This window comes from Myxine glutinosa, chromosome 5 (genome assembly GCF_964187855.1).
Source record: "Myxine glutinosa chromosome 5, kmMyxGlut1.1, whole genome shotgun sequence".
NCBI lineage: Eukaryota > Metazoa > Chordata > Myxini > Myxiniformes > Myxinidae > Myxine > Myxine glutinosa.
In genome coordinates this window covers 205,766,511-205,794,317 of record NC_136265.1, presented here as the reverse complement: position 1 = coordinate 205,794,317, position 27,807 = coordinate 205,766,511, and the positions used below count along the sequence as shown (strand labels likewise).

Genomic DNA, 27,807 nt, shown 5'->3' with positions numbered 1-27,807 from the left:
TATCTCGTGCGATTGAGTTTTACAGGTGACCGTGATGGGTGGTAAGGGGTTTTTAAAGCTTGAAGTGGAGAGTGGATTGGCATTCTCCCAAACAGGACTTAAACCTATGTAATAAAAGGTATTTATCTGAGGTCATTCTTTACTTTTAACGACATGTATATATGCACCAGGAAGAAGATCAGTGGTTTTGTGTCGTTTATTGTCACATATCCTTTATGCATATGTCACGTGATTGTGAGTTGGACACGCATCCGTGACAGGCTATGACCTTCATGTATACATATATTTTCTGCATATCTCGTGGGATGGACATTAAGGCGGACGCCCCGTCTGCCAGCATTAGTTGGTGGACGTTAAAAATTCCACAGTGTCCTTCGTGAAGAGTATGCTGTCTGTGGCTCATGGCACCCTGGACAAATTCCAAACTTCTGCCCTGACTTCCTGTGTCGGAGTGACGACCCATCCAAGATTGTAATCCGAGCCAATAAATTACTTCAGCACAACTGACACTCCAGGGAGAGCATGGTATTGGGTACATGATAATGACCATTTCTTTATCACAAATTCTTTCTTGCTTAATTTTAGGCAGGATATTAATTTTGTCCAAGGGACAATCACAAAGAAACTAGCAAAGGATGTTGTGATTGTTTACATTCCCAAGTGGTTGCAGATCATCCTACAAGTTTCATATTTCACCAGGAAGGCGGCGTTCACTGCAATCCATGGGCCCCTGTTGGAATAATAATTGTTCATTGTCAGTTTTATGGTTCAATATGTGCTTCTGCCTCATACCTTAAGCCCCCATATTTGTGTTGTTGGTAGTTTACAGATTACCAGAGTTACGTGCTGCGTGGATGCCTGGAGGAGAATGCGACACTAGAGCGTTCTATCAGCCTCTTCAATGGCGTGTCCCAGTGGGTGCAGATCATGGTCCTGAGCAAACCCACAGCCCTTCAACGTGCTGAAGTTATTACCAAGTTTGTACACGTGGCGAAGGTGTGCGATTCTTACTTCAAATTACCTATTAATAACACTATTATCCCATAAAATCCTGACCCTCCGATCACACCCCATTCAAAGTTCATGCCATCTTGTCTTGTGCCTTGTGATGGAGAGGTTCCTCTGATATCTTACATGTGGTCTCTCCCTCTTCCCCCCTTCCTCTCGTCTTTTATCTTCTTCCTTCTCTCCTCCATCCCTTTATACTTCCCCTCACACTATCTCCAACCCCTCTTTACCCTTCTCCCAACCCCCAACCCCTCTTCCCAACTTCTTCTTCCTCTCCCCCCCAATCCCTTCTCAATCCTCTCTTCAACTCCCTCTTCCTTTCTTTTTCTTCTACCTCAACCCCTCTTTCCAATTTCGCATCCTTTCCCCCAACCTCCTCTCTTTCCCCAATCTTCTTGCCCTCCCCAAATTCAGCCCTCTCTACAACCCATTCCCTCTCCCACTCCTTATTTCCAACTCTCTGTTCCCCCCCCCCCCCCCAACCCCCTACCTCCCCATTTCCACAGTTACTCTTGCAGTGTTTCCTATTGCTTGTTGTCTGTTTCCACATTACATTTGTCTTTAATATTTCCTTCTCCTCTTTGTGGTATTGTATTTTTTATTAAGCCTCCCCCTATAGGATAAGATAGGGAGACTCTGCTCTATGGGGTAAGGCCTATATGATAGGGGAAGGAAGGCTTATAGCTGGTGTATGGTTTGTGTCTCCAATTAATGCCCCAAAATTTTCATGGTACCACAGAGTTTCCTAGACACCATGTTGTACAAAACCACCATTTACATGATTTTGTCTTCCTTTTGGTTTTTCTGCCAAAGATCGAGCTGTAGCTCGGAGCCGGTTGGGACTTTCAGAATGGGACTAACACTTATGTGGGGTTGACGTCATTTATTTTGACTTTGACCCAATTCTAGATATTTTAACATTTTTCACCATAAGTCGACTAAGGTTTGTCCGATCAGAACAACATTACCCTCTCTCGATAGCCTCGAGCAAGGAGCATTTATGCTTGAATTACATCATACCCCTTTGAATTAAAGGTCAAGGTCAAATGGTGGTCTGAAAAAAAAAGATGTGTTTTTTGTCATCGCTCAATTTTCCCATTGCAGAATCTCAAAGACCGCTTAGTCTATTAAGATGTTCTTCCATCATAATAGTATACCTGCATTGAAGTTGCGCACCTGATATTTGATTAGTGTCCTTGACCTACCTTTTTCAGATGATGACCTAATCAACAAAAAAAACACCTTTTTGATCATAACTTGAATAATTTACCTCTAATTTTCATGATGTTTAGTTTTATGGATAGATTGTAGATGAGGACACATTATTAATTTACACTTTATTTACACTTAGGCTAACCCCCGCTCTAGCGGGGAAAATGGCCTTAAAACGACCATTCATTCATTCATTCATTTTCATTCACTTTATCACTAAATGTTGAAGGTTAAGGTCATATGGTGGTCCAAAAAATATCGCCATCATTGGATCACGGGCCAAGGGTAAGTCACAGGCGATCGTCAAGGTTTGATCGCCTTACTCTTGGTGATTGCTTTGTGATCGCAGATATCTAGTTTTCAGTTCAATGCATGTTACAGGCCTACTCTGGTGTAGCAGGAAATAGTCACCCGTTTTGTTTAAATCTTCTTTTTGTCTGGTTATTTTTATTTTCATTATATCTAAGGTTATTTGTGCATTAAATGATACAAGCAACGGTACCCGCCCTATGGGCAGGGCTTCAATTCGGAGGCCCAACTGAAAAGGCAAAATATCAGAAATTGAAGGCTTTTTAAATTTATTTTAAACAATTTACATGAACATCCATTAAATCATATTACACGCAAATCATCAAAATCTAAGCAGTATTTGTAGAATTTCAATAAAAACCATATAACTGTTCATATCGGTAAATATTATTCCATCGTGTTTGGAAAAATTGGAAATTGGAAAAATTGGAAAAACAATATGGTCAATTTTACTCCAGGGTGTCCCAGGATTACCCACCCAAAATTTCGTTACGATCGGTTTAGCCGTTTTTGCGGTACCTGGGAACAGACGGACAGACGGACATTTGGTGAATTATAGTAAGATAATGGACTTTTCTTGAAATGAATAACAATAATATCTGGCTTGTTAATTTTACTAATTGTTAACTGCCTCCGCCATATGGTTCTCTGAACCAGCCCTATAGGCCAGCAGTCCCTATGAAAAGGCCCTAAAAACACTTTTCGTTCCGAGGAAGGGGTGCGAGGTGAACTTTGGGCTGCTGGTAGACACGTATATGGTGGACATTAGTACAAAAGTTCTCCACGAGATCTTGGCCCAATTAGGCACAGTGAGCTGTCGAAGTTGGTCGCCAGGGTGCGAAAAGTGGCATTTTCGCATTTTTCCAATTTTGGTAATCGTATATCTCCGCGAATATACATCTCCCAAGCCTCAACCCTACGGGACCGTCAGATACGAGAACATATATCACGAATCAGAAGTATCGACCATGTAAACATTTTATTGTCAAGATAATGAAAACTGCAACAAGGTGCATCATTCAGAAAAATAGCGATTTTTAAGGATTTCCTTCATTTTTACGAGTCTGTATCTACCTCCAATACCGACCGAGATGTCTGAAATGACTGAAGACAACAGGACGTACTACTATCCTCCACTTTTGGAAACATCGTGGTCCTGGGGTGGCCAATGTGGAAATTATAAAGGATGCAAATCGGTACTTTAGCCCGAGCGCGATCAAATCTTTTTGATTAGCACTAATTATCTCGACATTGACAAGGCTTCATCTTCCACATCGACTGACCTAGAGATTTGAAATTGCGCATACGGATACAACCACCTGCTTACTTAACATTAATGGAATACCGCCATCGTACTCCGACAGTAATGAGGCACTTCGTCATTAAAAGACGGATAACATTCTCATCTTATACATGTATGACACTTTCTGTGCAAACAGAAATGGAAATTAGAACAGTGAAGCTGTTAACTAACCTACACCAGGTTCCACTAAGGGAAGACTACACAGAATCATCTTCACAAAATTACTAATTAAGCCTTAATTATCTTCCTGTGACTGATTAAGCCATGTATCACAATGTGTCATTCTCATTTAAACACGAATGGAAATTCAGACATCGGTAGGAAACCACCTCAAAAATGTTCACTATCTCGCAATGGCAAGGTGGAACCTTGTGTCCTCGGGATTTGTTTACTGAACCTTAATGAATGCATAATGAACCTCTTATAATGAATATAATGAACCTTACACGTGTATAATGAACCTTATTTGTCATATGCGTTATTGAAATTCCATGCCAGGACCAGAATATCACTGGAAGGACTAGCAAGAGGGATGACGACGAAAAGCTGTGGATATGTGACATTAGTTATACTGAATCCGTTCATTAATTATTTTCATCTAATCGTCATCAGCATCATCGTCGTCGTCGTCCTGTTGATTCCCCCCTCGGTCGGTGTTTTCGAACTATTCTCACAATTCCGACACTTGCATATATCCGTGCACGACAAGGTAGAGGAGCGACACGAACACTGTCCTGTTTTGCAGTTCGACGTTTTACAGGTGCAGTTGACTACCTGCAAGATCATTTCTGGGGCAGGGTCCTGTATCATCCACAAAATTGACAATTCGTCCCCTGTCTGTCGCCAGCCGTGGCCAACTGGAGTCGGAGCATTGATCACGGGTGATAGCGCCCGTCTGTGTATGGCGGCTTGATAGCTCGCACGCAGAATATGTTGGTGTAGGGCGTCGTTTGTAGGTGGCATAGACTGTTCTCCTGGTGACGAAGCCAAACAAAATACTCTGTATCTTGCATCATTCACATCCGCTGCCGACTCTTGACCGTAAATAGCACAAACGAACCTCTCCAATGAAGTAACGGTTTCTGCTGCTATATCGAAATGGGACCCCAGCCTCGCACTTAAGTCTCGTTTTTGGACATTACTGAAAAGATCTTCTTTTTTCCCTTACCATAAAAAGAACTTGTTGAGTCGCATCCGGTAAGGGTGTGAAATCCAATGAGAGCCGGAGACAATTCCTCCCCCAAGTTACTTCTGATACGTCCGATATCAATCACACGGGCGCGATTTTTCACGCCAGTCGAAAAAAACAAATTTGCCTGTATTTGCGCGCCGAGTGCAACAGCGATCACTGCGACGTCAGTATCGGGACTGTGAATGACAATATCACGTTAGCTGGAACTGGCGTGCTTTGCATGGAGTATGAGGCGGGTGTCCGCTTCCTTGTGATCGCACAGCAACTCATCCACTAACTGTACACATACCTCACCTGATGTCGCTTTCAGCACGTCACACTGGTCAGAATGTGTCACATAAATGCTGTAATCGCGCTCTATATTAGGCAGACTGGTTGACCGCCAAGTGGTGAAGAGAAAATCAATCAGTGCTTCTTTATTCTTACCACTGGCGAGAAACTTCTTCCACTGAATTGGGACTTTTTGATCAGGGCCGTACAACAATCTAATTACACTAGTACCTTGGGTACTACGGCGAGAACGCTCAGCATTTTTGATCGAGATGTCAGGGATGTCAGATGCACCTCACCGAGATGATCGAGATGTCAGATGCACCTCACCATTATTTTAATGAGGGCAGCTAGGATATTTTGAGCCAGGTTAAGAAATGTCTGCGGTATACGGACAAGTCCCTGAATCACAGCCATGCCATCTACTATAACAGCAGTGTCGTGAGGCATTGAAAGAGCAAGGACATTGTCTACCCTACGCTCCATCACATCCATCGACGCGGATTTATTGGTTTTTGCAAGACTACCATCCGCACTGGAGGGGAAGCGAGACAGGACTTAGAGAATATGAAAGTACCTTTCGCATGTCGAGTTGCCGCGTCTGAACAATGATCAGCAGTCGTGCGAACAAATTACGATCAGCCCTCAGGATAATTTCTTTCTTAGATGTTACCCTCGAAGTACTTTTCACTTGTGCAGTGAAAGTTTTGAGCTTCTGAGCCTTGAGGACGGAGTAGAATTCGACAGTGTTTGTCAACAAGCGGGATTCCATAAAGCAGCAGAGTAAATGCTCACCGGTTTCATAGGCATTTAGGAGATCAAGCTTCACAGAGGGGCTTGCAATGATCCCAGAACTAATGCTTACCAAGTCAGCTTTCGGATCGAAAGGATCCATCATTGAGGAGATGGTAGACATGAGGTTCTGGATGTGCCCCTCATCCCTTATTGTACAAGCTGTATCCAAATCCTTCTGACGACGTGATTCAGAATGACTACCCGCTAGGGTCTGACATTGTCGGGTTATAGCCGCACGTTCATTCTGTGAAAGGATCCAGCGGTGAATGGCTGCCCTATCAAGGCTGAAGTTGGTGATTCCTGTTGATGTTTTCGAATCACGGTTGACAGTCTGCTCGATAGCCTGGTCGCAAGCTATAGAGGCAAAACCATGTTGGTCTTATCTTTGGACTGTCCACTGGCCACGTTCACGTAGTTCAGCACAGCACTGAGGATGGGTCTCCGGAAGACCAATCATTTCAACCCAATAAGCGTCAAATATCGGGCATAATGTACTCGATCATACGAAAAAAACCATGGCAACATAGATAAAGTTGCAGCGAGATGGAGCTCCCAGTTGGATTCCCGAGTGGCTCGAATGAAAAGGAGCAATATAGTCACCATCTCCAAGTAGGATGACCAGAAATCGAAGGTGGGATGAAACTTCCTTTGCTCTTCAACAAACAAGTCGTACATAGACAGAATGGCATCAAGGTCAGCACTAATGTTCAGAGAGCCTGACAGGAATGATGAGTGCGTGTCATTGATGACGCCAAGAACGCGAGTTGCATCTTCATCGCACAGCGAGTCAAGAAATCTCTGGAATCTGATTCGATGGAGACATTCCGAGAGGAGCTTATGGCACCAGATGGACCGGTTGTAATGATGACCCGAAATGAAACCATTCATAGACCCTTCGGCTATTACCTGGGCTTCAACAACCACGTCTCTGAGACCAGCATCTGAGAATCGTTTTCCGATCACTGCCATGAATGCCATGCATGTATGAAACTCGCCCATTCTGACCACAAACCTGTTCATCAATTCATTATCACTCCATCGAATCTCTTGAACCTTTGCATAAATAGCCTGGTCACATACGATCACCATATTAGCCAAATCGAGAACATCAGCCAGGTCCAAGCTTTTCATTCATAATGGTATAGATTGTGTTAAGTTCTGTATACGATGCATCGACGACAGGAAGGTAATGAATAGTAGATTTGTTGAGCACCTTATCAGCCTGAAGTGTGGTGTGAAAGCCTGTCCACCCGGGAATCAAATGCAGCCCGCGGTCTACAAACCTTCAGCAAATGAATGCCATTTCAGTTTTGACCATGTCTTTAATAACCGCTTCATAATTCTGTCTTTTAGTCTCAATGTCCAACAGGAATCCCAGATTCTGATGTCCGTGACGTTCTTTTCACGTGTAATATTCAATATTACTGCTTGGGCAACTTTTCAGGGATCGACTGCCTTTCTTCATACTAACCCTTACAGTACGGTCATTCACAACATTTACCTCGTACTGAGCATTTTGCACCAGTAAGCCATTTGTATGGTGGGTAGTTCCTTTTCCAGTTTGTGTTTCCTGGCCAAAATCGATATTATCCCAGACAATAGTTGTTGGCACATGCCTGGAGAAACCTGCGGGGATGGAATTAGCAGACTGCTGGATCTGTAGTTCCTCTATGCTAGTCTCATGACGGACAACAGTTTCCCGTGATGCACAATGACCAAGTTTGTTCATCACGTTCAGTAACTGGGATGACCCTGTCAAATGACGAATGGTCATACCCAAACACAGAGACTTGGGTGTTTGTTTTCTTACCTTTGGATGCAAGCAGGATAATGTCCTGGCAGAGTGAAAATATTTTCAGCTCTACATCCTCGGGTACGCGGACAAAATCTTAAAGGGCTGGTTCATCACTAGCCCCAACAACCCAAGCTAAGAAGTTGTATAAAGCTACTGGGACCATACCCTTGACAGCAGATAGACCAAGGTCAGATGCTAAAGGTGGCCAAGGGCACTGAAGTCCAGGAGATACATTTACTTCTGCCTTGAGGAACAAACCTGCATTATATATATATATAAACCACCTTTAGAGGCCATTTTTTCCCCGCAAGCGGGGGTTGGCCTTTTTCGGGAGCTGTGGTTGTTGTTGTTTTTCGGTCCCCTTTTTGAAGCAATGTTTTACGGCCGGATGCCCTTCCTGACGCCAACCTTTTTTGCCGCCTTTAACGACAAGCAGGGAATTACCAGTGAACTGGTACTCAATTTGCCGACCTCGGAAGGATGACAGGCTGAGTCAACCCCCCTGGCGTTAATTCAGCGATTGACCGGGATTCGAACCCAGGATCCTAGGATCCTAAGCCGGCACCCTAGCCGCTAGCCCAACACCAGGGACTACATTATAATGTGCATTATCTATCTATAATTCCAGTAATCTCTGTGTGTATGTTTGTATGTTTGTCTGTGACCGCTGTTTCTCGACAACCACGGGTCCGATATACTTGAAACTTGCCAGGTATATTGCTGGGGACCTGAGGATGTGCCTTTTCAAGGTTTCATATTAATCGGACAAGTAGTTACCGAGCTATGGCGATTTCTTTACCAAACTCCGCAAGCCGTTCGCTTTGGACCAAACCATTTCATGTAAATAGAGGGGGGGGATTGTCACCGTACTCGCAAGCCGTTTGCTTTGGACCAAACCATTTCATGTAAATAGAGGGGGGGGATTGTCACCGTACTCGCAAGCCGTTCGCTTTGGACCAAACCATTTCATGTAAATAGAGGGGGGGGGGGGGGGGATTGTCACCGTACTCGCAAGCCGTTCGCTTTGGACCAAACCATTTCATGTAAATAGAGGGGGGGGGGATATAATTTTAGATATATATATAGTACGGGCATGCCCTAGTATATATAATGCGGACAATATCAGCATCAATCTCCCGACCTGATATGGGCACTGCATTGCTCTGACGGGTTGGTCGGCTGGATGAAGGACCTGCACCAGTGCCAATGTCACAGTCACTCACTTCAGCAGCACCTGTCTCAGACTCACTACTGTCAGATGATTCTGATGCACACTGACTGGCCACTGCTGTTGCTGTGAACGTGTCTGTAAACACCAGCAGTGACGTATTCCGGCGTGGTGGTTGATGAAAAATCAGTTGTGGAAACGTCTGCATCAGTAGAGATTTCATGCGATCATTCCTGGAAAAGATAACGTCTGCATCAGTAGAGATTTCATGCGATCATTCCTGGAAAAGATAACGTCTGCATCAGTAGAGATTTCATGCGATCATTCCTGAAAAAGATTTTTTATTTTTATATATTTTTTATTCCTGGAAAAGATCAAATATGTTGGGCATTTCCACATCATTACACAACTTTATAATTTGCAGTAAAGTGGCAGCATGAGCAAGCATACACATATTACACACTCAAACTACACTCACCTCATATTTGACACTATGACACCATGATGTTTTTTCACCATTTTTGTGAATGTATCCACAAGTTTTGTTAGCCTGAATACTTCTCCATTGTTGATGATTCTTGTCGGGATCACATCTTGGCACAACATTCTAAAAGCTTCTTCATACAAGATGCTGTGAGAAAAGAAAAAATAAATAAGGTCCCACATGAAGACATGATAAGGAATTATTTCACACAAGTGATGTGATATGTCGTCATACCTTTCATTTTGAGGTGTACTGACTGCTGGCCCTCTGTCCTTGCTGAGAAATCTTGTGTATTGCACAAAACATAATTTATGGTAACTGACTTCTGCAGCGACACAATCAGATCTCCTAGTGTGGACCAATATACTTTCATCCTTTTTTCAGCTTGGCAGCTTCAATCAGACGTCCTGAAATATAATTTGAGGACTTAAGATGTGGGAGGAAAATTAATTGTTCTTAAACAAGCCAGAATGGCAAATAAAAATGATCAAATCTGATTTAGCTCATAACAAATGGCTTCGGTACCTACCTGCTGTGAGTGTTTCGGCTTGAACGAGTTTATCCCGCTCCGGCCCATGGACTCGGTTAAGGTAACGTGACTCTTTCTTGTAAATGATGCAAACACGTGGGAGGATATGGCCTTGTGAAGAGATTGGCAATGCCGATCTTGATCGCAGACTCTTTTTTGGTGACGACAGCACACCAGGCTTTTGAACAGAAGCATCTACTGCAGATACTTCAGTAGCTCCCTCAAAAGCGTGCAAGCATCGTTTCTTACTCGCAAGCTGTCTCTTTTTATCAGTGAACCGCCTGCGGCACGTAGGATGGTAACCAGCACTCGGTGGAATATCGGAGAAGTCAATGCCAGCATGACTGTGATGACGCGACCGGGCGATGTCACCACTTTCCCCGTATAAATCTAACCATTTTCCTAAACACTCGCGATATTTACCCCATCTAACCTCAGTAAATGGACACACGTTCTGTTCTTGTACCGATGACAGATGCAAAACACACCATAAAGGCGACTTCTCCGTAGATTTTGCTCAGGACATGACCAAGTTCAGGCCGACGTGGAAGCTGCCATGACAGTACAAGTAGTGCCCGTGTTTACAAAAATACGGCTCCTGATTGGTTGCGGGTGATACTACTGCGCCGGCTGGCCGACTTACCGGCCAACGTACGCAGTTAATCGCCGATTACACTTTGAAAAATAGTGCGTGTAACTCCGAATTAATGCTCAGACTTGGGCGTTGTTCACGCGGAGAACTTTTTACACAATACAGCAAATATCATTTAGACCATATTGTGAGTGAAAATAAGTCGCACCCTTGTCACGGAACGATAGCGGCGGACAGCCCAGGGCCTACTAAGCCCAACAACAGACAACGCCTTTAGGAAGGCGGTAAATGCTGTTGTCTAAAGTGATGCAACAAGAGCACACATTGTGTTGATCATTAACAACCTCAGTACAACCTTGAATGGGTGCTACCTTTCCCTAACAAATACGAAAATAAATATGTAAAGTTCAACTTTACAAGTCACATCAAATGCATTTCACATTTTCATTCTTCATGCACAGCGTGTGATATGACATATGTCTGGCGCACATCAGTAACATCCATAACGTCCGGTTTAAAAAGCAATTGCATTTCTCTGCTAGTTTTGTAGGCGGATGACATATTGATTTTCTAGGCCCTTCACTCTACTATCTCCTTTAACCTGTTGGCATCTCTGTATTGCTTTGCAGAAGTTGTGGGAGTTACAGAACTTCAACACTCTCATGGCTGTTGTGGGTGGGCTCAGCCACAGCTGCATCTCAAGGCTCAAGGAGACAAATGCACTCATTATACCAGAAGTGAACAAGGTGTGAGGCAAACCTTCCCACTCATCATTAAGTCATGTCAGAGAATTGTGTGGAAATGTCGCCTTTTGCCCCGTGTAGGCCCCAGATTCGTATGTATGTGCCTCTCCTGGATTCTGCAAGATTTAAAGTTCTTAGCATTATTGCATCTCCCACAACAAGGCCGGTTGCTCTCACCGATCATGGATAGGTTAGTGGCCACTCCTTTTGCCGCCTATCCTTTGGTCTTGCTCCCTCTGATCGTTAAACCCTCCGACCCTCCCCAGAAACTCCATGGCCACACATATTCTTCAAGTAACTACCTCTTTGTTCCCACTTTCCCTTTCAGGCGTCAAACAGGTGGTGCAACACTATCTCACGTTATTCCCAATCTCTACCCACAATGTTATCTATCTCCATTAACCTTACATAACCCAACCCTCTTATTTGAAGGTTACCAGCTGTGTTTAATTGTCTTCTTTTCTTCTTCTTTTTTCTATTCTATTCTTTTATTTTCTTCTTCTGTTCTCCTTCTGTTCTTCTTCTGAAGATGATGGGAATAGAGCCTGTGATTGATGCTGTGAAGAGGAACAGGTTGAGATGGTTTGGTCATGTGTTGAGGAAGGATGAAAGTGACTGGTTGAGAAGAGTGATGGAAATGAATGTAGAAGGAAGTAGAGGATGGGGAAGACTGAGAAAGACTTGGCTGAAGATGGTGGAAGAAGAAATGCGGGCCAAGGGGTTAACAAGGAGAGATGCAGAAAATAGGGCAAAATGGAGAAGATTGTCATGGGGCCTGCAAGGCTAACCCCCTCTCTAGCAGGGAAAATTGCCTTAAAATGCATGTTGTTGTTGTTTGTTGTTCTCCTTCTGTTCTCCTATACTTTTCATTCTCTTAATAATTGTAATCTGCTCATAATTGTAATAAACGTAATCTGCCCCAGATTTCTCAGCTCACATGCGCAGAAACCCTAAGTAGTGAAGTGAATCAGCAAGACCTGGACATATTTAATGACTGTCAGATAAAAAATGTGGAATGAAACAACTAAAATAAACTTTTAAAGAACCTGAAAGTACTTGTGAGCATTCCTGTAAGAAAGGTGTGTGCCTTTGCGCAACTAAGCAATTGGAGAACTTCCTGATCAACTCATACAAAAAGATGAAATCTTTCAGTCCATATTGTAAAAACTCCTGATGATATGGGCCCTGAAAGGCCGAAGGTTCATATATGGTGTGTCCTACCCAAACCTTCGTGCTTCTTAATACAGATGGGAGGGTCTTGTCCATGTACAGCGTAAGTTTAAAATGATGATATTAACTATTAATGCGTGGGAGTAGGAGTTGTATAAACTACCTGACTGATCTCTCCATACAGGTTGCTTCTGACAATCCAGACTTGATCTGCTTAACAGAGACTTTCCTCCTTCAAGATGTCTCTGATTCCTTAATATCTCTTCCTGGTTACTCCCTCCTCCGGTATGATAGACCTGAGCCTCGGCCTGGTGGTGGGGTGGCTATCTTTGTCAAAAACTCTCTTCCTCACTCTCCTTGCACTGCTCTCTTTCCTCCTCACCCGCAGGAGTACCTCTGGTTACGGCTTCCTCTCCGCTCCCACCTTTTGTTCATATGTGTTCTGTACCGTCCCCCAAACAGTGATGACTCCATCTACATTTCAATGTCTGACAACATGGACCAACTTCTATCCACTCATCCCAACTCTCTCTTCCTCATATGTGGTGACTTCAACTGTCATCATGCCACCTGGTTGGGTGTGGGTTCCTCTCTCACTAGTCATGGCACCTCAGCAAAGGACTTCTGTGACTCACTGGGATTGACACAATCTGTCAATTTCCCGACCCGGATCTCAGCCAATGGAGTATCTTCTCTTCTAGACTTGGTTATGACAAACTTCCCTGCTAATGTCTGCTGCTCTTCTTCTGCTCCAATCGGTTCTTCTGATCATGTGCTTGTCAAAGTGGACATCTCTCTGGCCATTCTCAGAGAGCCTCCTCAGCGTCGACGAGTCTGGCATTTCACTCAGGCCGACTGGGACGGTCTTCAAGCAGCCATCAATCGTCTGGATTGGTCTCCCATCTCCACTGCCTCTGACATCAATTCTTCCTGGGAATTCTTCCAAAGCAAACTGATCTCTCTCATGCACAGATTTATCCCATCTCGCCTTCAGTTGTCTTACCCTTCCTCCCGTCCATGGTACACTGAATCTTGTGGTGAGGCAGTTGCCCTGAAACAACTTGCCTTTGCCTCTTGGAAGGCTAATCCAACTGAAGGAAATCTCAGTTCCTTCCACCAAGCTCGGAACAAGTGTGTGTCTACCCTCAGGAGTGCCAGGAAGCACTATCTCTCCTCACTCAAGAATGAACTCTCAAACCTGTCTCCTTCCTCCAAATCCTGGTGGCGTCTGGTCAAATCCGTTTCTGGTGTTTGTTCCCCCTCCATCCCCTCCCTTACCTCAAATGGCCACACAGTTGACATCGCACGTGACAAAGCCGAATGCCTCAACTCTGTGTTCGCCTCGAAATCCTTAGTCCCAAACCCATCTCTCTCCGTTCCCACCTTTCCCAGTCGAACCCAACTGCTCCTGGACTCTGTGTCCTTCTCTCCTGACAAGGTGGAGGAGTTTTTGTCAAACCTCGACTCTGATTCTGCAACTGGACCAGACGGCATCAGCCCACGGGTCCTAAAATCCTGCTCTGCCGCTCTATCTCACCCTCTCTCTGTTCTTTTCACCCTATCTTTTGCTCAAGGTCATCTGCCAGCATCCTGGAAATCAGCTAACATTACCGCTTTACACAAAAAAGGTGCAAAAACAGATCCTTGCAACTACAGACCAATCAGCCTGCTCCCAATTATCAGCAAAGTCATGGAATCCATCATTGCTTCGGATATGAAATCTTTCCTCTTCTCCAATGGCTTGATCTCTGATCATCAATTTGGTTTCAGACCAGGTCACTCTACTCTGGACATGCTGCTTCTGCTGTCTCAACAATGGATGGAGGTCCTCAATGCCAAACAGGAAATCAGAGCTGTCTCCCTTGACATATCAAGGGCCTTTGATACGGTCTGGCACCCAGCTCTGCTCACCAAACTCTCCTCCTATGGTATCCATGGAAATCTCCATGCATGGCTTGCGGACTTCCTCTCTGGTCGTAGTCAACGTGTGGCCCTGAATGGATTTCTCTCATCTCCCCTTCCTGTTCAGGCTGGAGTTCCCCAAGGAAGTGTGCTGGGCCCTGTGCTTTTTCTGGTCTTTATCAATGATCTCTCTGACTCTCTGGAAAATCCTCTCTATCTCTTTGCTGATGACTCCACTCTCTGCCGCTCCATTCCTCTTCCCTCAGATCGGCAGTCTGCAGCCTCCTCACTCTCTGAAGACCTGGACAAAATCACAGACTGGTCAAACAAGTGGAACATGTCTTTCAATCCTGCCAAATCTCACTCTCTTACTATGTCTCTCCGAAAAGATCGACTGGACAACCCTCCCATCTACTTTCTCAACAATCCTCTCCAAGAAGTTCTGTCACTCAAGCTTTTGGGTCTCACTATCTGCCATGATCTTTCTTGGGAAAACCACATTTCCAAGCTGGCCTCCAAAGCCAGTCGCCGACTGGGCATCCTCCGTCGTGCGAAGTCCTTCCTCGGCACACCTGAGCTCCTCACCACATACAAGGCTTTCAACTGCAGCTCAATGGAATACTGCTCTCCCCTCTGGGCCGGTGCTCCTGCCTCACACCTAGCTCGGCTTCACGCTGTTGAAACCAAAGCTTTCAGAATCATTGGAATCTCCCGCGATGAAGCTATCTCTGAGGGCCTTTCACTCACTCACCGCAGGCAGGTAGGTGGTCTTTCTGTCTTCTACCGACTCCTCTCCGGCCTTGCCCCCCCAGCTCTCTCTGTGCTCTGTCCCCCAAATATTCCTACAGGTCGCACAAGATCTGCCAGCAACCCTCTGATGGTTAAACTGCCGAAATCTCGGCTCTCTGCTCACCTTCACTCTTTCATTCCTCTTTTCTCCCGCCTGTGGAACAAACTCCCACACTCCCTTCAATCCCTCTCCTCCCTCCAGGTCTTTAAAACAGCTGTTCACCACCATCTCTTATCTTCCCCCATCCATAACCTTGATCTTTTCTACCCCCACTAATTCACCCCAGATCCACCTTGTTTGAAATTCCAACTTATTTCCTGGAAATCCTGGCAGTGTCCATATGTTTATACCTCTCCCACCCCCCCCCCCTTCACATGCCTCCCCCCCTTCACATGCCTCCCCCCCTTCACATGCCTCCCCCCAAAGCCCTCTCCCTCCCACAGATCTCTCGATGTCTCCATGTCTCTCGGTCCCTGCTCTCAAATGTTGTGTTTGTGTCCTTCCCCCTCTCTCCCCATCTTGTCTACCGCTCCCGATGTTATTTGTTTTATGTGTCTGTCTTTCTGTGTGATTAATGTTCGCTCTCTCACGAGCCTCGATCTTGTATACAAAAAAAACAAAAAAAAAACTATGAGTGTCGTTACAAGTATATATTGTTTGTTTGATTTTGGGGCCAAAAAATCAATTATCCTGGATTTTTGCACCTGTTGGTGAAAGGAGAAGCGTCCGTTCATGTGTGTGTATGTGTTATAACCACGGCTGCCACTTGCAGGAATCAGGAAATTCAGGAAATCAATATCAGGAAATGATAGGAATCCGACTCCTATCATTGACAAATATTTATCGTATATGCTATATTCTTGTGAGTCTGATTTGAATCGAGGAACAGAAGAATTATGGTTAATCATCTTGAAATTTCTACTCTATCATCCAACTCCTGAAAATTGTGTTTGAAAGACAATTTGATTCACATATTTTGCACTAGCAACAGCATGTTAAAAGTGCCCGTCGAGCAGAACCGAATCATTGAAAACTTACTCAGCGCATGTGCAAAAGGCCTCATTTAGCATTCATACATCACTAGCCAAAACCCGTGGATCCGGAAGGGAGGATGTGGTGTATGGATAGAGTGTACCATTATGGATGGCATAGGGGATTTGCTTGTCCGAGTAAGAGTTAGGAAGAAAGATGAGAATGAAGAGTGCGTATATGAACAACGTATTTATTGCAATCTACTTAAATGACAACGCTACGATATACTTTTGAAAAATGAATGGATTCATAATAGGAATCGGCATAGCACCACTCTGGGATTGTCCACTCAGTGGACGGCTTGCTGTCGCCTTCGCCTGTCCAATCAGCGGACGGCTTGCTTCGCCTTTGCCCAGCAGACGCCAATACGATGGCGTCATAAGATGGCGTCGTATCGGCAGTTAATCGGATGCTTTTGGGCCCCAACGTCGGCTAATTCAGATTTTTCGAGTATGCCTCTACGTGATAAACAAAGAGCGCGGTTCGTAGATCGTAAATCCATTAGTGCCGTGGGCATCGGGTCACTGGGTGCGGCGTAAAAGGGATAACAAAGTCGAGTCCTTACGCTATTATTATATAGATTCCGAAAGTCCCATATTGTTTGATTAATCGATTGCTTATTTTTGTATTCCCGCCTCGTGTTCTTCCATTTACACTTTAAAACCACTTCAACAATTACATTATCATTTCTACATATTCAGTTTTTATGGCAGTCCTGAGGTCTTTATTATTTTGCATCAATTTCCTTTACGGTACCTCTCAGGTGTGGTTTGAGATGACAGAGTTGCTCAGTTCATTGGGAAACTACTGCAACTACAGACGAGCGTTGGCTGAGAGTGAGGGCTTTCGTGTACCGATCCTCGGGGTCCATCTCAAGGACCTCTTTGCACTGCATGCCGCCATGCCAGACCGGATAAATAATGATCATATCAACCTTATCAAGCTGTGGCAGCTATATTCTACCTTCCGGGAACTGGCACGCCTCCAAGGCACGCCACCAGTGTTCGACGCCAGCTCAGACCTTGTACATCTCCTCACAGTGGGTTTTGCAGATTTAAATTAATCTCTTGGAACAAATTATACCTGATGGAACATAAAATATTATACTACAGCCAATTATGGAAGAGCTTTTGACAATTTTGCTAATTTTCATTTTGGCTGCAGCTGTCTTTGGACCTGTGCCATACAGAGGACGAAATTTATCAGCTTTCTCTGTCCCGAGAACCTCGAAGCTCCAAGACAACGGTGAGGAACCAAAGTTTATTCTTGAAGTGCTTGTTTTTATGTTGATTCTCTCGAAAGCTGTATTCAGCAATAGTGATCAATTCATATGTATGCAGACTTTGACAGCAGCAAAACCAGTAATGATACCGGAGTGGATTTCGGGAGTGCCCACAAAACACAGCGCTGCAACCATCAACAGACATGTGCTGCGTATGATAGAGGTACCTAACACTTCATTGTATGTCCCACAAATGATAGTTTCTTGATTGTCACTTCAATTATTAGTACTAGCAACGGTACCCGCCCTATGGGCGAGGCTTCAATTGGGAGGCCCAAATGAAAAGGCAAAATATCAGAAATTGAAGGTTTTTATTTTAGTTTAAACGATTCATATAAACATCTGTTGAATCATATCACACGCAAATCATCAAAATCTAAACAGTATCTTTAGAATTTCAATAAAAGCCACATCACTGTTCATATCGGTAAATATTATTCCATCGTGTTTCAAATCGTGATCGATACACTATGATCGTGATGATTGTGATCGTGAATCATGATCGATAATCGTGTTCACAATCGCTATGTCGTATGTACTCCCGATACGTGTACCAAATTCCCGATACGTGTAACTGTACCAAATCAACAGTTAAAAGGATTTTGAGCCGATAGGTGTTACGGCCTTGGCAAGATCGATGGAGACAGCGATCTGTTAGCGATCGATGGAGACAGCGATCTGTTAGCGTATTCACCGCCCAAATAGCTCCATGGAATTCTCTCATGTCGAGATTAAACGTTACGGCCTTGGCAAGATCGATGGAGACAGCGTTTATTATACTTTTAATGAAGGACACTGCCTCAAGCCCCAGTCCCCAACACAGATGGGGCTCAGCGGTTTACCCGAGCCTGACGGCGAAGGGCAAGGTACACGCTGGCCCGTCCAGTGTAGCGCGCGTGCGGTCCCGGACATCGAAGGGCATTAAACGTTCATTAAACATTAAACGTTCATTAAAGGATTACGAAACAAAAACCATTACGAAATTACGTTCATACCGTCACGTCAAACACCGCCGTGAACACATACATCGTCACAATGAGAACATGGTTACAATGAACGTTATGCGAACGTGAATGTTATGCGGGAGTCCAAACCTGAGAATACTGGAGACCAAAGCTGAAATTGAAAAACTAAATAGCCTATTTTACTCCTGGAGATCCCAGGATTACCCACACAAAATATCGTTTCGATCGGTTGAGCCGTTTTTGCGGTACCTTCGAACAGATGGACAGACATTTGGTGAATTATAGTAAGATAGACGACCAGGGGTGTAGTGCTGCTGGAACTCACCGGAGCGCTGCTCTTGCACCTCAATCCATCCGAGATGGAGCTTAGCTCCGCAAAATAACAACAACAAAAAACACCCACAATCACGATGGGTTGAATTATTGTGCTTTGTGTGCTTTCATGGCCAAATAATCCGGGTCAAAGCTTGTCCCGAAGCTTGGATATGTCAATACATTGGGCACTTTGCCTAGGGAGTGACAAAAGCATGGGGTCTCAGACACTTAAAGCCATTACCCCAACCTTTCGCACACACTGCCAGAATAAATACTGACCACAATTCAATCGTAGAATTGTGTGATTCTGGACTCTTTTCTGTCTCTATTTGCTTTGCAGTCGGTGTTTAAAAACTATGACCATGATCAAGATGGCTACATCTCCGAGCAGGACTTTGCACAGATCGTTGCAAATTTCCCACTTCTTGAATTCATCCCCATGCTTGAAAAAGACTCGTGAGTAAAATTCATGTTTGAATGAAGTTTTTTTTTTTTAAATCAAAAGAAAGAAATGTGTTAACAGTGCCCATCCGCTGATGTGTGTGCAGCCAGGCGATGGCCTGGAGAGGAAACTGCCCCATGCCTAGCCGAGATGGACTTGTAAGCAAAGATGAGATGGCGTTGTACTTTCTGCGTGCGAGCTCCGTCCTGCATCACCAGCCGACGCCTGGTTTTGCCCATCGTTTTCAGGAGACTACGTTTCTAAGACCGACGTTCTGTGAAAACTGCGCAGGATTTGTGAGCGTCTTTTGATTCGGCTTTACAATGTGCACCATGGTCATTGTTATTATTCTTCTACTGTTTGGCAAAGTGTAGTAACATCTCCTACAAATGGATGAGTTGTTTGTGTTTGTGGGGGTGTGTGTGTGTGTGTGTGTGTGTGTGTGTGTGTGTGTGTGTGTGTGTGTGTGTGTGTGTGTGTGTGTGTGTGAGAGGCATGTTTTTTGTGGAGTTATATTGGAGATGTCTGATGCGGAGTGTGATACACCAAAATTATCGTCATGACCTCCTGAGTTGATTAGGCTAATTAACTACAAATATTCCACAAAAATTCAAATGTTTTAAATGCACGACATGTTCAGATGTATAGAGCAGCTTCATTGGTCCTTCCACAGCATGGTATTCCAATTGAATGAATGAATGAATGAATGATCGTTTTAAGGCCATTTTCCCCGCTAAAGCGGGGGTTAGCCTTGCGAGCCCCATGACAATCATGGTTCCCTGTTTGAGGCAATGTTTTTATGGCCGGAAGCCCTTCCTGGCGCAAACCCTTAGTCGCCTCTCACGATGCACAGGGATACGGTGTACCTATTCTAAACCGGGGTACACACCGGGATCATTCATCCCAGCAAGCTGGTACTCAATTTGCCGACTTCGGAAGGATGACAGGCTGAGTCAACCCCCCTGGTGTTAATTTAGCATCGACCGGGATTCGAACCCAGGATCCAAGGATCCCAAGCCGGCACCCTAACCGCTAAGCCAACACCAGGCCGGCACCAATTACAAAAAAATAACAAAAACAATGATAACATTGTAACAAAACATATATTCATTAATCTGTATTATATCACGGACCTGTGTGTGTGTGTGTGTGTGTGTATTTGTTTGTGTGTGTGTTTGTCGCACTACTCCTCCTATAGTTCTGTGCCGATTACATCCATACTTGCTACAGAGGATCAGCATGATTCCAATTCGTTTATATGGGTGTTTAATCTTTGCTAGTGGTATTGAGGGGAGGGGAGACGGATGAAATTTCTCCATGTAAATGTGTATCATGCAGCGCTGCCTCCAGGTGGGAGAGGGTATTGCAAGTCCCACCCTTTACAGTACAGTAATCTTTTTATTTTTTGGATACAGAATCGAGGCTCGTGTAAGAGCCAACACATTGAACATGAAAACATGCAAAGACATATAAAACATACAATGAATAGAACAGGAGACAAGAGGGGGAGAGAGAGGAAAGCATACAAACACAACAACAGTAGAGAACAGGAACTTGATCTGTGGAAGGGAGAGGGCTGGGGGGGGGGGGGGGGGGGAGGGAAGGGGTACACGGTATAAAGCAAATGAACACTACTAGGAATTTCAGGAATGAAGTCAGAGATTGAAGGAGGTGGGGTGTTTTAATGGGGTAGAAAAGGTTTTGGGGTAGAAATGGGGTAGAAAAGATCAAGGTTTTGGATGGGGGAAGATAAGAGATGGCGGTGAACAGGTGTTTGAAAGACCTGGAGGGAGGAGCGGGATTGAAGAGAGTATGGGAGTTTGATCCAGAGGCGGGAAAAAAGAGGAATGAAAGAGTGAAGGTGAGCGGTGTTGTGGAAAACCATTCAGGTCCGCACAACTTTTAGTCCAACGGTTTGGTTTAATTGCATTTAGATCATCACATCATTCCTGTAAGTAGAAATACACAATAAGCATACGATGCGACATCTCATAAAGCCATTCATATCAGTCAATGCAAGCAAGCTAGATATTCTATAAAGGCGTACCATTAACGAGGCTACCGATGTAACATGTCACAAGGGAGAAGTCTCGGAGCACTGACACGGCAACGGGTCTTATAGTCACGCCCCTAGTGGGGACAACAATGACAGCGAGCAGCGAGCATCCCCACCCGGGTTCAGTACGGATACGATTTCACTACATTCACCCCCCCCGTCAGAATTATACGGCCGCGTGGCTAAAAGCGAGTGAGCGTCAGCATGGGCGCGGAGTATTAGTCGGCCCAACCGTAGCGGGCCGGGCGGCGAATTTCTCTGCCAGCACGCGTTCGAAATTCCCCGGGTACGGCGTCTCGTAACCCTGTATCCCCGGTGTCAGAGGCGTCAACAGGGTCGGGTGATGAAGGGGGTAACGCCAAGTCGTCGGACCCGGGCAGTCTCGACGGGGGGAGGGTCGGTGGACTGTCGGCGATGGGAGCGTCGGGAGAGGTCATAGTCTCATAGACGGGTTCGACTGGTTCGTCCGATTCCCTACTAAGGTCGTCGACCCCGCAAGGGGCAAGATGACGAACGGAGACAGTAGTCTCACGACCATCAGACGTCATCACACGAGCATGCTCAGGATTAGCCTGGAGAATCTGCACTTTGTCCACAAGGGGGTCGTACTTGCTCGCGCGAACTGCCCGTTTAAGGTAGGCCGGCCCGGGCCCAGCGAGCCAACTGGGCAAAGACCGTATACACCCCGAGCTCCTGGGGTGGTGGAAAAGACGCTCGTGGGGAGTTTGGTTAGTTGCCGTACTCAGGAGTGCCCGGATTGAGTTCAACGCCGCAGGTAGCGACCAAGCCCATTTATCGAGGCCCCGGCCGTGGGTCCGGAGATGGAGCATGACGGCCCTCCAGATAATCCCGTTGAAGCGTTCGATCTGCCCATTAGCCTGGGGTCTATACGGCGTGGTGTAACTAGACGCAACGTTGTTTTGGAGCAGATAGCCGCGCACCTCCTGAGACAAGAAGACTGCACCCCGGTCGGTATGGACATAGGCCGGGTAACCGAACATTGAGAACAAGTTCTGTAAGCAACGCATCACCGTGGCAGCAGTCATGTCCGCGCACATATAAGCAAAGGGGAATCGTGAGTACTCATCAACGATAGTGAGCAGATAGCGAGAGCCGCTCGACACCGGCAAAGGGCCCTTGAAATCCATCGCCAAGCGTTCCCACGGGCGTGTAGCCTTCACCAGAGTCCCCATAGGGGGGTTATAGAAACGCGGTTTGATTTCCGCGCAGATAGCGCAGTCGCGACAGATACGGCGGATATCGTCAATCGAGTAAGGGAGATTCCCACTCCGCACGAAATGAGCGAAACGCGTTACGCCGGGATGGCCCGCAGTAGCATGCAGCACCCGTAGGCCCTCCAACGAGGTGATACCAGCACATGTAGTGGGGCGCGATAAGGCATCGGCGGCCTGGTTATCCTTCCCTGGGCGATATTTGATGGTGTAACAGAAGTCGGCGAGTTCGATACGCCAGCGAGTGATTTTCTCGTTCTTAATGCGCTGGGCGTGTAAGGTGTCGTACATGAACGCAACGCTTTGCTGGTCCGTGATGATTTGGAAGCTCCGCCCGAGTAGGTACGGGCGCCATCGCCGAATAGACTCGACGATCGCATACGCTTCCTTTTCAACGGACGAGTGCCGCCGCTCAGCGGAGGTAAGAGTCCGTGAAAAGAAAGCCACGGGACGTCCCCCTTGGGAGAGGGTCGCCGCGATGGCCTGATCCGAGGCGTCACTTTCGAGGACGAACGAGCCGCTCTCGTCAATGGTTGCTACGGCGGCTCGGGCGATGTCGGTCTTAAGTCCTTCAAAGGCCGTCAATGCGGCCGAACTCAGGGGAAAGGTGTCGCAGGCCACAAGGGGGCGAAGTTTCGCGGAGAAATTTTGCACCCATTTGGAGTAATGGGCGAACAGCCCAAGGGCGCGTTTCAGGGAAGCCCGATCGCAGGGAGGGGCCATGTCGAGCAAAGGTCGCAGACGTTCCTTATCCGGAGAGACAGAGCCATGGGTCACGGTGTACCCCAGAAGATCTATGGTGCGTAGGGAGTATCGGCACTTATCCTCGTTCATAGTTAAGTGATACCGTTGCGCGACCTCAAGGAAGCGCTTCAGATTAGCGTCATGGTGCCCTTGGTCATATCCACAAACCGTAAGGTTATCGAGGTAGACGAAAACATCGGTTAAGTGCTCCCGCGCAACGAGGTCATCCATGGCCCTCTGGAAACAAGCGACCCCGTTCGTCACCCCAAAGGGCAATCGTGTAAATTGGTACAACCGCTGCCCCGACTCGAAAGCGGTATAGATACGATCCGCCCTAGAGATAGGGATCTGGTGGTACGCACTACGGAGATCGAGAGTACTATAGACCGAATACTGGGACACCTGTTGCACTAGCGCGTCCATCCCCGGAAGGGGGTAGGCATCCAGCTGTGTAAAGCGGTTAATCGTTTGGGAATAGTCGATTACCATGCGTTTGCGGTGGGCCTCACTGCGCACCACTAAGACCTGAGCACGCCACGGTGACCTACTAGGTTCTATGATGCCGTCTTTCAAGAGCTGTGTCGTTTCGTCCGCAATGAATTGCATGTCCGCGCGGGAGTAGCGTCTCGATTTTACCGCGACAGGGGTACAGTCGGAGGTTAGATTGGGGAACAGCGAAAGCGGACGGACGTCCATTTGCGCTAGGGCGCACACCGTTAGCGCGTCGTCCGCCCCCACAACAAGAGTGTCAGGCCCACCGAACTCCATTACCAGACGTCCATGCAGCTTAAGAAAATCGTGTCCTAGCAGAATATCAGCACATAATGCGGGTAAAACCATAAGGTGTACATCAGGGAAAACCCGTCCCTTTAGCACTAGTTTCAATCGGCATTCCCCTTTTGTGCTAAGCCGGAGTCCCTGGGATGCCATGAAGATCCGTCGTGTAGACCGCCCGATCCGCCATCCATGCCTGAGCACAAGTCGCTGGTCGATAAAACTATCCGTAGATCCGGTGTCCACCAAGGCCTGAACACAATGGCCCTCAACCATAAGGGGAATAAGGGCTTGAGCCAGGCCAGACGAGGCAGCTGGGAGCGGGACTGAGCCCCCCGAATGGGTCGGACCAGCCTCGCGGGTGGATCCTACACCAGCTGCAGGTTTGCGATCGTGGCCGGAGTCTGCGTTGACCATGGGAAATCCATTATCGTCATCAGAGGACTTTCCCCAGCATTCCGGTGTTTCGCGATTCAAAATCCGATGAGAAAAGGCCTCAGTAGTATTTGACATCGCCTTTTGACACTCCTGGCAGATAAAGGCTTCCGTTGTAGCCGAAATCGCCTTTTTCGTTTGGTCGCTTTGACAAAAGGCTTCCGTAGTATTCGAAATCGCCTTTTTCGTTTGGTCGCTTTGACAAAAGGCGTCCGTAGTAGTATTCGAAATCGCCTTTTTCGTTTGGTCGCTTTGACAAGAGGCTTCCGTAGTATTCGAAAGCTGTTTCTTCCCTTGCGTGGCTCGAGGTTTGGCCAAGGACGCGGCCTTTGTCCCCGATGGAGAATGAGACGGTGGTGGCTTTCCGGTGGCGCCAGTCAAGGTTGTCTGAGCGCCCAGCGGGCCGCAGCGAGGGGCCCTCCCCTTCGAAGACGGGTAAGGCGCTGGGCTCGTGGGTTCTGCTACAAGCCCGTTCAAGGTTGCCGCGCCTGCGCGACCGCGGCTGCGCGTGTCGAAGGGCCGCGAGCCGCGTGCCGATTTCTTGCAAACTTTCGCGTAATGTCCCTTTAGCGAGCACAAATGGCAAATAGCGTCACGTGCCGGACACACGACTCGGGCATGACGAGGCCCTCCACAAAAAAAACATGCGGCCCCGCGCAAGGCCTTGGGTCTGCTGGTCGTAACGGCAGCTGTCAGGGTAGGGTCATCCTCCGGAGCATCCCGGAGTTCAGCAGGCGGATCCACGTCCTCGTCAGTGGTCCTCTCCGGCCGGGCGTGTAGTGAGGTGCCCGCCAAAAGGCGCGTGCGATCATAGGCGTTCGATTGCATCCGCGCTTCAGTATACACCGTCGCTTGCTCAACCGCCGTAGCGAAGGTCAGGTCGGTCTTCTCCAAGAGTTTGAGACGTAGTTCCTGAGAGGAGACCCCTGCTATGAAGGCATCTAAAAGTCGAACATCATTAGCCTGCTCGGGAGTCCGTGGCTGGGCGCTGTCCAGCATGAGCTGCCGGAGCTCCTGGGCGTAATGATCCATAGGCTCGTTGGGTTGCTGCCGTCGCGTCTGCAGCAAATAACGCGCATACACAGGGCTTTTTTCTTTTATATAAAGCCGCTTGAGCTCCGCGACGGTAAGATCATACGTCGTGCATTGAGCGACCGAGTGGTAGACCCGGTAGTCGATTTTTGAGTGTAACATTGCTAGCTTCGCGGCAGGCGTCGGAGCGGTATCAGGCTCATTAAAGAGATGCTCCAGCTGCTTGAGCCAGTGCTTGAGTTGCAAGCCTCCGTCCGTGGCTTGCGGGTCGGCGCTGAAAATGGACACCGTCAACGTCTTGTGGCCAGCCATGTCAGCAGATCATAAATGCAATTAAGTGTTGTGGAAAACCATTCAGGTCCGCACAACTTTTAGTCCAACGGTTTGGTTTAATTGCATTTAGATCATCACATCATTCCTGTAAGTAGAAATACACAATAAGCATACGATGCGACATCTCATAAAGCCATTCATATCAGTCAATGCAAGCAAGCTAGATATTCTATAAAGGCGTACCATTAACGAGGCTACCGATGTAACATGTCACAAGGGAGAAGTCTCGGAGCACTGACACGGCAACGGGTCTTATAGTCACGCCCCTAGTGGGGACAACAATGACAGCGAGCAGCGAGCATCCCCACCCGGGTTCAGTACGGATACGATTTCACTACAAGCGGAGAGTCTTGATTTTGGTAGTTTCACCAGTAGAGGGTTTCTGGCAGATCTTGTGTGCCTTGAAGGAATATTTGGGGGACAGAGCACAGACAGAGCAGGCGTAGCTAGGCCGGAGAGGATTCGGTAGAAGACAGAAAGTCCACTCATCTGCCTGCAGTGAGCGATTGAAAGGCCCTCAGAATCAGCATCATCACGGGAGATTCCAATGATTCTGAACGCTTTGGGTTCAACAGCGTGAAGCCGAGCTAGGTGTGAGGCAGGAGCACCAGCCCAGAGGGGAGAGCAGTTTTCCATTGAGCTGCGGATGAAAGCTATGTAAATGGTGAGGAGCTCAGAGGTGCCCAGAAAGGACTTTGCACAATTGTTACGTGGTCCTCCCGGTAACTACCTGGTCTTGGTGACCCCCCCGGACCGTGGGAGGACCCCGCCAGAAAGATCTCTGATTTATACGCTTTCGTAGCGCAATCAATATGAAAGACACAATAATTCAAGTCAATAAGAAACCCCTAACCAAGGATCCGGATTACTCAATAATATATTCCCCAATCAATCAACAACCATCAACAATCAATCACCAATATTACTAAGATGGCCATCTCATATATTTCCCCCCTTTCCCCACTCACAACCCCTCAATGGTCACTGTCCCTCACAATGTATCTGGGCCCCTCCAGACCAAGGTGAAGGTCGACTTCTCCGCACCCGGGCGGTTGAACGAACCCCTGGCTGACGTGCTCCAAACGTGCACGTCGCGTACCGGGAACAGCTGCTGCAGCGCACACCTCCTTGCAAAGCAAAGCGGGCAAAGCAAGGCGCGGCTCGCAAAGCACGCGAGGCCCAAGGTGTGACCCGTACGCGTCCTTGTAGATGTTGAGGCGAACTGTGCCGGACGCTTGGTTCCGTGCACGAACCCACGGCAACTTGACGCGTAACCGGTAATTACCCCGCGCAGGTAACTCCTCTCGCCAGACGGGCTTTCAAACGCAGCGTTCCCCACGCTGCTCAATATAGACACCGCTCGCGTCGGAGCTGGGCGAGGAAGAAAAAGATCGCCGCTTCTCCCGGACCTCGTGTCTTTTTCTTCTTCCGGTTCACTATCCCGTTTCCGGTCTCCTCTTATCCGGAGCCTCTCTTAACCCTTTAACCACAACAACCTTTAATAGAATAAAGATTAATAAGCAATGACATGAATAGTAACTCCTCTAAATCCGGGATCCGTAACACAATGGACGAAACCCAGTCGGCGACTGGCTTTGGAGGCCAGCTTGGAAATGTGGTTTTCCCAGGAAAGATCATGGCAGATAGCGAGACCCAAAAGCTTGAGTGGCAGAACTTCTTTGAGAGGATTGTGGAGAAAATAGATGGGAGGGTTGTCCAGACGGTCTTTTCGGAGAGACAAAGTGAGAGTGTGAGATTTGTCAGGATTGAAAGACATGTTCCACTTGTTTGACCAGTTTGTGATTTTGTCCAGGTGTGCAGAGAGTGAGGAGGCTGCAGACTGCCGATCTGAGGGATGAGGAATGGAGCAGCAGAGGGTGGAGTCATCAGCAAAGAGATAGAG

General features: G+C 46.9%; 1 protein-coding gene across 1 annotated transcript in view; it reads left to right on the top strand.

The window, feature by feature from the left end:
* Window positions 1-27,807, top strand: part of LOC137426465 (ras guanyl-releasing protein 3-like) — a 309,201-nt gene that overhangs the window by 259,703 nt on the left and 21,691 nt on the right. Inside the window, exons 7-13 of the mRNA XM_078779402.1 lie at window positions 823-996; window positions 11,287-11,403; window positions 17,058-17,333; window positions 17,459-17,539; window positions 17,635-17,739; window positions 19,197-19,312; window positions 19,405-19,594. Coding sequence (XP_078635528.1) covers window positions 823-996; window positions 11,287-11,403; window positions 17,058-17,333; window positions 17,459-17,539; window positions 17,635-17,739; window positions 19,197-19,312; window positions 19,405-19,594 — 1,059 coding nt within the window. The remainder of the gene's footprint in view (window positions 1-822; window positions 997-11,286; window positions 11,404-17,057; window positions 17,334-17,458; window positions 17,540-17,634; window positions 17,740-19,196; window positions 19,313-19,404; window positions 19,595-27,807) is intronic.